General features: G+C 46.2%; 1 protein-coding gene across 1 annotated transcript in view; it reads right to left on the bottom strand.

The window, feature by feature from the left end:
- LOC148833246 (uncharacterized) overlaps positions 1-16,650 on the bottom strand; it is a gene marked incomplete at its 5' end in the record, with an annotated part of 31,031 nt that overhangs the window by 6,475 nt on the left and 7,906 nt on the right. Inside the window, one exon of the mRNA XM_088917931.1 lies at positions 75-853. Within this exon, the coding sequence (XP_088774057.1) occupies positions 75-853 (779 nt within the window). The remainder of the gene's footprint in view (positions 1-74; positions 854-16,650) is intronic.

Raw genomic sequence — 16,650 nt, 5'->3', positions numbered from 1 at the left:
GAGGAGGAGGAGGAGGAGGAAGAGGAGGAGGAGGAGGGGTGGGGAGGCGGTGGTGGGGAGGAGGAGGAGGAGGCGGCGGCGGCGGGGGGGCCCTGGCGCGCGGTCCCGGGGTACGGCGGCTTGAGGGGCCGCAGGATGTGGGCCAGGCTCTGGGGGGGCTTGATCTTGGGGTGGGTGGAGAGCGAGGGGGGCAGCAGGGAGGGCAGGAGGGAGGGGAAACAGGCCAGCAGGGGCGAGGGGCAGGGGTGAGGGGACGGCAGGGGGGCCGGGGGGGCGACGGCGCCGCCCCCCTCCAGGCACAGCTGGGGCAGGCAGGGCGGGGGGGAGGCGGAGCAGCTCTCGGCGCCCCCCAGCTGCAGCACCTGCTTACAGATCTCCTCCGTCATCTGCATCTGGTAGATCTGCCTCTGCTGCAGCACGCGCAGCTCCTCCAGGATGATGGCGATGCTGAGGGGCGCCCGGCCCTGGCTCGGGCTGGGGGCCGGGGTGACGGGGCTGGGCAGCCCCTCCGGGGTCGGGCTGGGGCTCCCCGGGTGCCTGGGGGAGCTGGGCCGGGCGGAGGAGGAGGTGGCGGACACCCCCATCTTCGGGGAGGCCATGTCCCGGCCGCGGGCCTGCAGGGGGGCGGGGCTGGAGCCCGCGGGGGAGGGGCTCGTGGAGGAGGCGGGGTTGCCGGGGAAAGGGGAGGGTCCTGTGCCGGAGAGGGAGGGGCTTCCGCGCCCAGGGGAGGGCTGTGGGCGGGGCTTTCCTGGTGAGTGACAGTCTCGGCTGTCCAATGGGAGCGTGAGAGAGGTGGCCTGGGCGGAGTCCGCGCTGAGAGCAGGACAGTCCAACTTCACTGTGGTCTGGTCATCTGAGAGAGAGAGAGAGACGTGGAGGTGAATTCAGACGCTCTGATCGACGTGGGAGTTAAAACATTCATGAGAGAGAGAGAGCACAAACCACCGGCGACTCTTCGCAGTTTCGGCAGGGAGAGGAGAGCTCACGACAGCGTTCGTCACAGAGCCCTTCGGATCAGCCGAACGGACTTGGCGAGCTCCGGAGCGAAACCAAAGCCACTCCCGATTAGCCAGGAGCTGGTTTTCTGATGCTTTTACACACATGGAACAGTACTACAGACACGAGCAAAGCTCACCCAACACTCACAGTACAGACATATTACTGGACACTTACAGACACGTTCATCTGTCTCCCTGTGTCCCTCTCTACCTCTCTCTACCTGACACCAGCCCATCACAGGACACACACACACCCTGGACAGGACACCAGCCCATCACAGGACACACACACACACACACACACACACACACCCTGGACAGGACACCAGCCCATCACAGGACACACACACACACACAAACACCCTGGACAGGACACCACCCCATCACAGGACACACACACACACACCCTGGACAGGACACCAGCCCATCACAGGACACACACACACACACACACACACACACACACACACACACACACACCCTGGACAGAACACCAGCCCATCACAGGACACACACACACACACACAAACACCCTGGACAGGACACCAGCCCATCACAGGACACACACACACACACACACACACACACACACACACACACACACACACACCTGGACAGGACACCAGCCCATCACAGGACACACACACACACACCCTGGACAGGACACCAGCCCATCACAGGACACACACACACACACACACACCCTGGACAGAACACCAGCCCATCACAGGACACACACACACACACACCCTGGACAGAACACCAGCCCATCACAGGACACACACACACACACACACCCTGGACAGAACACCAGCCCATCACAGGACACACACATACACACACACAAACACCCTGGACAGGACACCAGCCCATCACAGGACACACACACACAAACACCCTGGACAGGACACCACCCCATCACAGGACACACACACACACCCTGGACAGGACACCAGCCCATCACAGGACACACACACACACACACACACACACAAACACACAAACACACACACACCCTGGACAGGACACCAGCCCATCACAGGACACACACACACACCCTGGACAGGACACCAGCCCATCACAGGACACACACACACACACACCCTGGACAGGACACCAGCCCATCACAGGACACACACACACACACACACACACACACACACCTGGACAGAACACCAGCCCATCACAGGACACACACACACACACACCCTGGACAGGACACAGAAGCACAAACACATTCACTCCAGGGTAAAGCCAGTTTCACACAGCTCTCACACAGACACACACTCGTGCACAGACACTGAGGAAAGACTCTCGCACACACACCACCTCAGCTCTCTCTCTCTCTGAACAGATTACTTCACTCCTAAGGCAACCCCCAGCAGGAACAATGGAGATCGCCACGGCAACACACGACCCCTCTTGACCCTCCTGCTGCCTTTCATCTCTGCAAACATCCCTGCCGCCCCGCCCTCGGGGTGAAAGGTCACAGCAGGCTGAGGACAGGGGCACCGTCCGGCGCTCCTGATTGGCTGATGGGGCTGACCTGTGAGCAGCAGGGTCACATTCTTCTTCTGGACAGGAGCAACAACAACTTCTCTGCACCCCCCCCCTCCTTATCTGCTCCCGGCCCCCCACAGAATCTGGGACTTATTGATTTTACAAGAATTTACTGAAACGGCACCTGAAAAAGCACAGGAATATGCAAAAGGTTTTCTCTCACAGTCCGTGCAGAGCACTCCAACATTTTATTTTCAAGTTTTTTAATAAGGTCTTGCTTCTCAAGCTTCTCAAGTGTGTGCTGGTGAGTTCAGGGTGAGTGTGAGAGGAGAGGGACAGCAGTGACACTAGTAGAGTCTACAGTACAGTCAGGTGTGACAGTGTGTGTGTGTTGGTGAGTTCAGGGTGAGTGTGAGAGGAGAGGGACAGCAGTGACACTAGTAGTGTCTACAGTACACTCAGGTGTGACAGTGTGTGTGTGCTGGAGAGTTCAGGGTGAGTGTGAGAGGAGAGGGACAGCAGTGACACTAGTAGAGTCTACAGTACAGTCAGGTGTGACAGTGTGTGTGTGTTGGTGAGTTCAGGGTGAGTGTGAGAGGAGAGGGACAGCAGTGACACTAGTAGTGTCTACAGTACACTCAGGTGTGACAGTGTGTGTGTGCTGGAGAGTTCAGGGTGAGTGTGAGAGGAGAGGGACAGCAGTGACACTAGTAGTGTCTACAGTACAGTCAGGTGTGACAGTGTGTGTGTGCTGGTGAGTTCAGGGTGAGTGTGAGAGGAGAGGGACAGCAGTGACACTAGTAGTGTCTACAGTACAGTCAGGTGTGACAGTGTGTGTGTGCTGGTGAGTTCAGGGTGAGTGTGAGAGGAGAGGGACAGCAGTGACACTAGTAGAGTCTACAGTACAGTCAGGTGTGACAGTGTGTGTGTGTTGGTGAGTTCAGGGTGAGTGTGAGAGGAGAGGGACAGCAGTGACACTAGTAGTGTCTACAGTACAGTCAGGTGTGACAGCGTGTGTGTGCTGGTGAGTTCAGGGTGAGTGTGAGAGGAGAGGGACAGCAGTGACACTAGTAGTGTCTCCAGTACAGTCAGGTGTGACAGTGTGTGTGTGTGCTGGTGAGTTCAGGGTGAGTGTGAGAGGAGAGGGACAGCAGTGACACTAGTAGTGTCTACAGTACAGTCAGGTGTGACAGTGTGTGTGTGAGCTGGTGAGTCCAGGGTGAGTGTGAGAGGGACAGCAGTGACACTAGCAGTGTCTACAGTACAGTCAGGTGTGACAGTGTGTGTGAGCTGGTGAGTTCAGGGTGAGTGTGAGAGGAGAGGGACAGCACTAGCAGTGTCTCCAGTACAGTCAGGTGTGACAGTGTGTGTGTGCTGGTGAGTTCAGGGTGAGTGTGAGAGGAGAGGGACAGCAGTGACACTAGCAGTGTCTACAGTACAGTCAGGTGTGTACCAGCCCGGCTCACTCACTGACTAACCAGCTGACCATCACACCAGCTCAGCTTCCACACTGACTGACCAGCTGACCATCACACCAGCCCAGCACACTCAGACTGACCAGCTGACCATCACACCAGCTCAGCTTCCACACTGACTGACCAGCTGACCATTACACCAGCCCGACACACTCACTGACTGACCAGCTGACCATCACACAAGCTCGGCTCACTCACTGACTGACCAACTGACCATCACACCAGCTCAGCTTCCACACTGACTGACCAGCTGACCATCACACCAGCCCGGCACACTCAGACTGACCAGCTGACCATCACACCAGCCCGGCTCACTCACTGACTGACCAACTGACCATCACACCAGCCTGGCACATTCAGACTGACCATCACACCAGCCCGACAGACTCAGACTGACCAGCTGACCATCACACCAGCCCGACACACTCAGACTGACCAGCTGACCATCACACCAGCCCGGCACATTCAGACTGACCAGCTGACCATCACACCAGCCCGACACACTCAGACTGACCAGCTGACCATCACACCAGCCCGGCACATTCAGACTGACCAGCTGACCATCACACCAGCCTGGCTCACTCACTGACTGACCAACTGACCATCACACCAGCCCGACACACTCAGACTGACCAGCTGACCATCACACCAGCCCAACACACTCACTGACTGACCAGCTGACCATCACACCAGCTCAGCTTCTACACTGACTGACCAGTTGACCATCATACAAGCCCAACACATTCACTGACTGACCAGCTGACCATCACACCAGCCCGGCACATTCAGACTGACCAGCTGACCATCACACCAGCCCGGCTCACTCACTGACTGACCAACTGACCATCACACCAGCCTGACACACTCAGACTGACCAGCTGACCATCACACCAGCCCGACACACTCAAGACTGACCAACTGACCATCACACCAGCCCGACACACTCACTGACTGACCAACTGACCATCACACCAGCTCAGCTTCCACACTGACTGACCAGCTGACCATCACACCAGCCCGGCACACTCAGACTGACCAGCTGACCATCACACCAGCTCGGCTCACTCACTGACTGACCAACTGACCATCACACCAGCTCAGCTTCCACACTGACTGACCAGCTGACCATCACACCAGCCCAGCACACTCAGACTGACCAGCTGACCATCACACCAGCTCAGCTTCCACACTGACTGACCAGCTGACCATTACACCAGCCCGACACACTCACTGACTGACCAACTGACCATCACACCAGCTCAGCTTCCACACTGACTGACCAGCTGACCATCACACCAGCCCGGCACACTCAGACTGACCAGCTGACCATCACACCAGCCCGGCTCACTCACTGACTGACCAACTGACCATCACACCAGCCTGGCACACTCAGACTGACCATGACACCAGCTCAGCTTCCACACTGACTGACCAGCTGACCATCACACCAGCCCGACACACTCACTGACTAACCAGCTGACCATCACACCAGCTCAGCTTCTACACTGACTGACCAGCTGACCATCACACCAGCCCGGCACACTCACTGACTGACCAGCTGACCATCACACCAGCCCGACACACTCAGACTGACCAGCTGACCATCACACCAGCCCGACACACTCAGACTGACCAGCAGTGTGAATGCAGGGGTCTGCGTGTGACCCCGCTGTACCTGTTGTGCGGGCAGAGTCGCAGCCCGCGGTCCTTCCCAAACTTTTCCACCCGACATCAACCCGCGGCAGCTCGATCACGCCACGCCACGCGCGCGCGCCCGGACACCAACCCGACCGCGCGACGACGATCACGACGATCACGAGCCGAGTCTGGAAGCCCAGCTCCTCCCCCCCCGCGCAGAGTCTGTGTAAGAGACGGACTCGGCCACACCGCTGCCCACTGCCCGCCGCGGACCCGAGCGAGTCCGGTCGGATCCTCACCGTGGGCCGTGACTCGCGTGTCCCCCGGGGCCGCGTTCACGAGCTGCTGCGGGCGCCTCTGTTTCCGCCGGGACATGTCGCCGGGTTTCCACGCGCACGCCTCCTGCTCCTCCTCCTCCGCGTGGGAATCACCGCATGAAAACACGCACGTACACGCACACACACACACTTCCCGAGCTCGGTCCGCCGCCCGGGACAGACAAAAACTTTCTTCTCTCTCTCGGTCTGTCCACACGCTCACGCAGAGGGAGGGAGAGGGAGGACCCCGCACGCACACACTCACGCGTGTTCCGTGGCGACGCTCGTCAGCGGAGTAAGAACGACAACACAACACACAACACCCCACGGCCGCGCTCACCGGAGCCGCAGCGGGTCGGAGCGGAGCGAGGCGAGACCGTGGGAGCGGAGTGAAGACAATCACGTGTCGGGGGGCTGCGCTGCGCGAGCCTATTCACGGCGCGCCTCTCTCTCTCTCTCTCTCCCGCGCGGGGATTTGCATCTAAATAGCGAGGGACACCATCTCTTTCTCCCCCGCCCCTCCTCCTCCTCCTCCCGCACTCCCTGCCCCCGGGAGAGAGAGTGCCCGAGCCCCGCCGGGGGCTCTCGGCGCTATGACCCACGCCCGCCCCCCCCGCGTCGATCGGGAAGTACCCGGCTGTGTTAGAACCACGCGTGGTCGCCCCGACCCCGCCTCTGCCCACAAGCCTCCCTGCTGGATTTCACAGACCAGGATCGTCTGCCCACTTACACACGGAGCCCACAGCTGTATCCCCCTGCAGCTCACACACAGCCCACTGGAGCTCGGGGTGAGCCTGGCCAGCACCTGGGAGAGGTGTGAGTAGGGCCAGCAGGGGGCGCTCACCCTGCGGTCTGTGTGGGTCCTAATGCCCCAGGACAGTGACGGGGACACTAGACTGTAAACAAGGTGTCGTCCTTCAGATGAGACGTGAAACTGAGGTCCTGCCTCTCTGTGGTCAGTAAAGACCCCAGGGTGTCTCTCAGAAAGAGTAGGGGTGTGACCCCAGTGTCCTGGACAGACTCCCCCTGGTCTTTACCAGTCATGGCCTCCTAATACCCCCCCCCCCATCACTCTGCTCTCCTCCCCACTGAGAGCTGGAGTGTGTGAGCGGACTGGAGCATCATCACACTGGGGGGGTGGAGGGGATCCCCAGTACTGGACGGCGCTGGGAGAGGAGGGTCCGGGATAGAGCTGTAGAAGTGTGAGAAATTATTATTATTACAGAGTGAGGATTTCAGGGTGACTGGTCCTGCTGGACTGGGGCTCCCCGGGATCAGGGCTGGCTGGCCCCCCAGTTTAAAGCTGGGGGCTTCACCAGAGCTGGGAGTGTGTACCCCGATATCCCTGGAAGATCCTTTTGCCAGCAAAATTCCCTGACTGCAGCAGTCGAGCTCCAGGTGATCAAACACAAGGGTTATTAATCAATCCCCGCACGTCCCCCAGGATTCACACACAGCGGGGCGCCAGTCCTCAGACACCCCACAAACCTGCCGGAGAAAGTGGGGTCTGAGTGCGGGAGACCAGTGCTCCAGCAGACACTGACAGCCCTGGACACACACACACAGGGACAGGACAGGGGAGAGACAGGGACTGGACAAGAGAGAGACTGGACAGGGGGGAGTCAGAGACTGGACAAGAGAGAGACTGGACAGGAGAGAGACTGGACTGGGGAGAGAAAGAGACTGGACAAAAGAGAAACTGGACATGGGAGAGACAGCGACTGGACAAGAGAGAGACTGGACAGGAGGGAGACAGAGACTGGACAAGAGAAAGACTGGATGGGGAGAGACAGTGACTGAACAGGAATGAGACAGAGATTGGACAGGAGAGAGAATAGACAGGGGAGAGAGAGTGACTGGACAGGACTGCACAGAACAGGACACTGACTGGACACATTCTCTCACAGTGGACTGCAGACTGTATTTATACTCATTCATCTATTTATATTCACACTGTCACTGTGCACTGCAGACTGTATTTATACTCATTCATCTATTTATATTCACACTGTCACTGTGCACTGCAGACTGTATTTATACTCATTCATCTATTTATATTCACAGTCTCTCACTGTGCACTGCAGACTGTATTTATACTCATTCATCTATTTATATTCACACAGTCTCTCACTGTGCACTGCAGACTGTATTTATACTCATTCATCTATTTATATTCACAGTCTCTCACTGTGCACTGCAGACTGTATTTATACTCATTCATCTATTTATATTCACAGTCTCTCACTGTGCACTGTGGACTGTATTTATACTCATTCATCTATTTATATTCACACTGTCTCTCACTGTGCACTGCAGACTGTATTTATACTCATTCATCTATTTATATTCACACTGTCTCACTGTGCACTGCAGACTGTATTTATACTCATTCATCTATTTATATTCACACTGTCACTGTACACTGCAGACTGTATTTATACTCATTCATCTATTTATATTCACACTGTCACTGTGCACTGCAGACTGTATTTATACTCATTCATCTATTTATATTCACAGTCTCTCACTGTGCACTGCAGACTGTATTTATACTCATTCATCTATTTATATTCACACTGTCACTGTGCACTGCAGACTGTATTTATACTCATTCATCTATTTATATTCACACTGTCACTGTGCACTGCAGACTGTATTTATACTCATTCATCTATTTATATTCACAGTCTCTCACTGTGCACTGCAGACTGTATTTATACTCATTCATCTATTTATATTCACAGTCTCTCACTGTGCACTGCAGACTGTATTTATACTCATTCATCTATTTATATTCACACTGTCTCTCACTGTGCACTGCAGACTGTATTTATACTCATTCATCTATTTATATTCACAGTCTCTCACTGTGCACTGCAGACTGTATTTATACTCATTCATCTATTTATATTCACAGTCTCTCACTGTGCACTGCAGACTGTATTTATACTCATTCATCTATTTATATTCACACTGTCTCTCACTGTGCACTGCAGACTGTATTTATACTCATTCATCTATTTATATTCACACTGTCACTGCACTGCAGACTGTATTTATACTCATTCATCTATTTATATTCACACTGTCACTGTGCACTGCAGACTGTATTTATAATCATTCATCTATTTATATTCACACTGTCACTGTGCACTGCAGACTGTATTTATACTCATTCATCTATTTATATTCACACTGTCTCTCACTGTGCACTGCAGACTGTATTTATACTCATTCATCTATTTATATTCACAGTCTCTCACTGTGCACTGCAGACTGTATTTATACTCATTCATCTATTTATATTCACACTGTCACTGTACACTGCAGACTGTATTTATACTCATTCATCTATTTATATTCACACTGTCACTGTGCACTGCAGACTGTATTTATACTCATTCATCTATTTATATTCACAGTCTCTCACTGTGCACTGCAGACTGTATTTATACTCATTCATCTATTTATATTCACACAGTCTCTCACTGTGCACTGCAGACTGTATTTATACTCATTCATCTATTTATATTCACACAGTCTCTCACTGTGCACTGCAGACTGTATTTATACTCATTCATCTATTTATATTCACAGTCTCTCACTGTGCACTGCAGACTGTATTTATACTCATTCATCTATTTATATTCACACTGTCACTGTGCACTGCAGACTGTATTTATACTCATTCATCTATTTATATTCACACTGTCACTGTGCACTGCAGACTGTATTTATACTCATTCATCTATTTATATTCACACTGTCTCTCACTGTGCACTGCAGACTGTATTTATACTCATTCATCTATTTATATTCACAGTCTCTCACTGTGCACTGCAGACTGTATTTATACTCATTCATCTATTTATATTCACAGTCTCTCACTGTGCACTGCAGACTGTATTTATACTCATTCATCTATTTATATTCACACTGTCTCTCACTGTGCACTGCAGACTGTATTTATACTCATTCATCTATTTATATTCACACTGTCACTGTACACTGCAGACTGTATTTATACTCATTCATCTATTTATATTCACACTGTCACTGTACACTGCAGACTGTATTTATACTCATTCATCTATTTATATTCACACTGTCTCTCACTGTGCACTGCAGACTGTATTTATACTCATTCATCTATTTATATTCACAGTCTCTCACTGTGCACTGCAGACTGTATTTATACTCATTCATCTATTTATATTCACACAGTCTCTCACTGTGCACTGCAGACTGTATTTATACTCATTCATCTATTTATATTCACACTGTCTCTCACTGTGCACTGCAGACTGTATTTATACTCATTCATCTATTTATATTCACACTGTCTCTCACTGTGCACTGCAGACTGTATTTATACTCATTCATCTATTTATATTCACAGTCTCTCACTGTGCACTGCAGACTGTATTTATACTCATTCATCTATTTATATTCAGTCTCTCACTGTACACTGCAGACTGTATTTATACTCATTCATCTATTTATATTCACACTGTCTCTCACTGTGCACTGCAGACTGTATTTATACTCATTCATCTATTTATATTCACAGTCTCTCACTGTGCACTGCAGACTGTATTTATACTCATTCATCTATTTATATTCACAGTCTCTCACTGTGCACTGCAGACTGTATTTATACTCATTCATCTATTTATATTCACACTGTCACTGTGCACTGCAGACTGTATTTATACTCATTCATCTATTTATATTAACACTGTCACTGTGCACTGCAGACTGTATTTATACTCATTCATCTATTTATATTCACAGTCTCTCAATGTGCACTGCAGACTGTATTTATACTCATTCATCTATTTATATTCACACTGTCACTGTGCACTGCAGACTGTATTTATACTCATTCATCTATTTATATTCACACTGTCTCTCACTGTGCACTGCAGACTGTATTTATACTCATTCATCTATTTATATTCACACTGTCACTGTACACTGCAGACTGTATTTATACTCATTCATCTATATTCACACTGTCACTGTGCACTGTAGACTGTATTTATACTCATTCATCTATATTCACACTGTCACTGTGCACTGCAGACTGTATTTATACTCATTCATCTATTTATATTCACAGTCTCTCACTGTGCACTGCAGACTGTATTTATACTCATTCATCTATTTATATTCACACTGTCACTGTGCACTGCAGACTGTATTTATACTCATTCATCTATTTATATTCACACTGTCACTGTGCACTGCAGACTGTATTTATACTCATTCATCTATTTATATTCACACTGTCTCTCACTGTGCACTGCAGACTGTATTTATACTCATTCATCTATTTATATTCACACTGTCTCTCACTGTGCACTGCAGACTGTATTTATACTCATTCATCTATTTATATTCACACTGTCTCTCACTGCACTGCAGACTGTATTTATACTCATTCATCTATTTATATTCACACTGTCTCTCACTGTGCACTGCAGACTGTATTTATACTCATTCATCTATTTATATTCACACTGTCTCTCACTGTGCACTGCAGACTGTATTTATACTCATTCATCTATTTATATTCACAGTCTCTCACTGTGCACTGCAGACTGTATTTATACTCATTCATCTATTTATATTCACAGTCTCTCACTGTGCACTGCAGACTGTATTTATACTCATTCATCTATTTATATTCACACTGTCACTGTACACTGCAGACTGTATTTATACTCATTCATCTATTTATATTCACAGTCTCTCACTGTGCACTGCAGACTGTATTTATACTCATTCATCTATTTATATTCACACTGTCACTGTGCACTGCAGACTGTATTTATACTCATTCATCTATTTATATTCACAGTCTCTCACTGTGCACTGCAGACTGTATTTATACTCATTCATCTATTTATATTCACACTGTCACTGTGCACTGCAGACTGTATTTATACTCATTCATCTATTTATATTCACACTGTCACTGTGCACTGCAGACTGTATTTATACTCATTCATCTATTTATATTCACACTGTCTCTCACTGTGCACTGCAGACTGTATTTATACTCATTCATCTATTTATATTCACACTGTCTCTCACTGTGCACTGCAGACTGTATTTATACTCATTCATCTATTTATATTCACACTGTCTCTCACTGTGCACTGCAGACTGTATTTATACTCATTCATCTATTTATATTCACACTGTCTCTCACTGCACTGCAGACTGTATTTATACTCATTCATCTATTTATATTCACACTGTCTCTCACTGTGCACTGCAGACTGTATTTATACTCATTCATCTATTTATATTCACACTGTCTCTCACTGTGCACTGCAGACTGTATTTATACTCATTCATCTATTTATATTCACACTGTCACTGTGCACTGCAGACTGTATTTATACTCATTCATCTATTTATATTCACACTGTCACTGTGCACTGCAGACTGTATTTATACTCATTCATCTATTTATATTCACACTGTCACTGTGCACTGCAGACTGTATTTATACTCATTCATCTATTTATATTCACACTGTCTCTCACTGTGCACTGCAGACTGTATTTATACTCATTCATCTATTTATATTCACACTGTCACTGTGCACTGCAGACTGTATTTATACTCATTCATCTATTTATATTCACAGTCTCTCACTGTGCACTGCAGACTGTATTTATACTCATTCATCTATTTATATTCACACTGTCACTGTGCACTGCAGACTGTATTTATACTCATTCATCTATTTATATTCACACTGTCACTGTGCACTGCAGACTGTATTTATACTCATTCATCTATTTATATTCACACTGTCACTGTACACTGCAGACTGTATTTATACTCATTCATCTATTTATATTCACACTGTCTCTCACTGTGCACTGCAGACTGTATTTATACTCATTCATCTATTTATATTCACACTGTCACTGTGCACTGCAGACTGTATTTATACTCATTCATCTATTTATATTCACAGTCTCTCACTGTGCACTGCAGACTGTATTTATACTCATTCATCTATTTATATTCACACAGTCTCTCACTGTGCACTGCAGACTGTATTGATACTCATTCATCTATTTATATTCACAGTCTCTCACTGTGCACTGCAGACTGTATTTATACTCATTCATCTATTTATATTCACAGTCTCTCACTGTGCACTGCAGACTGTATTTATACTCATTCATCTATTTATATTCACACAGTCTCTCACTGTGCACTGCAGACTGTATTTATACTCATTCATCTATTTATATTCACACTGTCACTGTGCACTGCAGACTGTATTTATACTCATTCATCTATTTATATTCACACTGTCACTGTGCACTGCAGACTGTATTTATACTCATTCATCTATTTATATTCACACTGTCACTGTGCACTGCAGACTGTATTTATACTCATTCATCTATTTATATTCACACAGTCTCTCACTGTGCACTGCAGACTGTATTTATACTCATTCATCTATTTATATTCACACTGTCTCTCACTGTGCACTGCAGACTGTATACTCATTCATCTATTTATATTCACACTGTCACTGTGCACTGCAGACTGTATTTATACTCATTCATCTATTTATATTCACACAGTCTCTCACTGTGCACTGCAGACTGTATTTATACTCATTCATCTATTTATATTCACACTGTCTCTCACTGTGCACTGCAGACTGTATTTATACTCATTCATCTATTTATATTCACAGTCTCTCACTGTGCACTGCAGACTGTATTTATACTCATTCATCTATTTATATTCACACTGTCACTGTGCACTGCAGACTGTATTTATACTCATTCATCTATTTATATTCACACTGTCACTGTACACTGCAGACTGTATTTATACTCATTCATCTATTTATATTCACAGTCTCTCACTGTGCACTGCAGACTGTATTTATACTCATTCATCTATTTATATTCACACTGTCACTGTGCACTGCAGATTGTATTGATACTCATTCATCTATTTATATTCACAGTATCTCACTGTGCACTGCAGACTGTATTTATACTCATTCATCTATTTATATTCACACTGTCTCTCACTGTGCACTGCAGACTGTATTTATACTCATTCATCTATTTATATTCACACTGTCACTGTACACTGCAGACTGTATTTATACTCATTCATCTATATTCACACTGTCACTGTGGACTGTATTTATACTCATTCATCTATTTATATTCACAGTCTCTCACTGTGCACTGCAGACTGTATTTATACTCATTCATCTATTTATATTCACACTGTCACTGTGCACTGCAGACTGTATTTATACTCATTCATCTATTTATATTCACACTGTCACTGTGCACTGCAGACTGTATTTATACTCATTCATCTATTTATATTCACAGTCTCTCACTGTGCACTGCAGACTGTATTAATACTCATTCATCTATTTATATTCACACTGTCTCTCACTGTGCACTGCAGACTGTATTTATACTCATTCATCTATTTATATTCACACAGTCTCTCACTGTGCACTGCAGACTGTATTTATACTCATTCATCTATTTATATTCACACTGTCACTGTGCACTGCAGACTGTATTTATACTCATTCATCTATTTATATTCACAGTCTCTCACTGTGCACTGCAGACTGTATTTATACTCATTCATCTACTTATATTCACACAGTCTCTCACTGTGCACTGCAGACTGTATTAATACTCATTCATCTATTTATATTCACACTGTCACTGTGCACTGCAGACTGTATTTATACTCATTCATCTATTTATATTCACACAGTCTCTCACTGTGCACTGCAGACTGTATTTATACTCATTCATCTATTTATATTCACACAGTCTCTCACTGTGCACTGCAGACTGTATTTACACTCATTCATCTATTTATATTCACAGTCTCTCACTGTGCACTGCAGACTGTATTTATACTCATTCATCTATTTATATTCACAGTCTCTCACTGTGCACTGCAGACTGTATTAATACTCATTCATCTATTTATATTCACAGTCTCTCACTGTGCACTGCAGACTGTATTTATACTCATTCATCTATTTATATTCACACAGTCTCTCACTGTGCACTGCAGACTGTATTGATACTCATTCATCTATTTATATTCACAGTCTCTCACTGTGCACTGCAGACTGTATTTATACTCATTCATCTATTTATATTCACACTGTCACTGTACACTGCAGACTGTATTTATACTCATTCATCTATTTATATTCACAGTCTCTCACTGTGCACTGCAGACTGTATTTATACTCATTCATCTATTTATATTCACACTGTCACTGTGCACTGCAGACTGTATTTATACTCATTCATCTATTTATATTCACAGTCTCTCACTGTGCACTGCAGACTGTATTTATACTCATTCATCTATTTATATTCACACTGTCACTGTGCACTGCAGACTGTATTTATACTCATTCATCTATTTATATTCACATTCTCTCACTGTGCACTGCAGACTGTATTTATACTCATTCATCTATTTATATTCACACTGTCTCTCACTGTGCACTGCAGACTGTATTTATACTCATTCATCTATTTATATTCACAGTCTCTCACTGTGCACTGCAGGCTGTATTTATACTCATTCATCTATTTATATTCACACTGTCACTGTGCACTGCAGACTGTATTTATACTCATTCATCTATTTATATTCACAGTCTCTCACTGTGCACTGCAGACTGTATTTATACTCATTCATCTATTTATATTCACACTGTCACTGTGCACTGCAGACTGTATTTATACTCATTCATCTATTTATATTCACACTGTCACTGTACACTGCAGACTGTATTTATACTCATTCATCTATTTATATTCACAGTGTCTCACTGTGCACTGCAGACTGTATTTATACTAATTCATCTATTTATATTCACACTGTCACTGTGCACTGCAGACTGTATTTATACTCATTCATCTATTTATATTCACACTGTCACTGTGCACTGCAGACTGTATTTACACTCATTCATCTATTTATATTCACAGTCTCTCACTGTGCACTGCAGACTGTATTTATACTCATTCATCTATTTATATTCACACTGTCACTGTGCACTGCAGACTGTATTTATACTCATTCATCTATTTATATTCACACTGTCTCTCACTGTGCACTGCAGACTGTATTTATACTCATTCATCTATTTATATTCACACTGTCTCTCACTGTGCACTGCAGACTGTATTTATACTCATTCATCTATTTATATTCACAGTCTCTCACTGTGCACTGCAGACTGTATTTATACTAATTCATCTATTTATATTCACACTGTCACTGTGCACTGCAGACTGTATTTATACTCATTCATCTATTTATATTCACACTGTCTCTCACTGTGCACTGCAGACTGTATTTATACTCATTCATCTATTTATATTCACAGTGTCTCACTGTGCACTGCAGACTGTATTTATACTAATTCATCTATTTATATTCACACTGTCACTGTGCACTGCAGACTGTATTTATACTCATTCATCTATTTATATTCACACTGTCACTGTGCACTGCAGACTGTATTTATACTCATTCATCTATTTATATTCACACAGTCTCTCACTGTGCACTGCAGACTGTATTTATACTCATTCATCTATTTATATTCACAGTCTCTCACTGTGCACTGCAGACTGTATTTATACTCATTCATCTATTTAT

This window comes from Atractosteus spatula, chromosome 5 (assembly GCF_055471065.1).
Source record: "Atractosteus spatula isolate fAtrSpa1 chromosome 5, fAtrSpa1.hap1, whole genome shotgun sequence".
Lineage (NCBI taxonomy): Eukaryota > Metazoa > Chordata > Actinopteri > Semionotiformes > Lepisosteidae > Atractosteus > Atractosteus spatula.
Note: the sequence above shows the minus strand (reverse complement) of the source record. Positions and strands in the feature narration are given on the sequence as shown.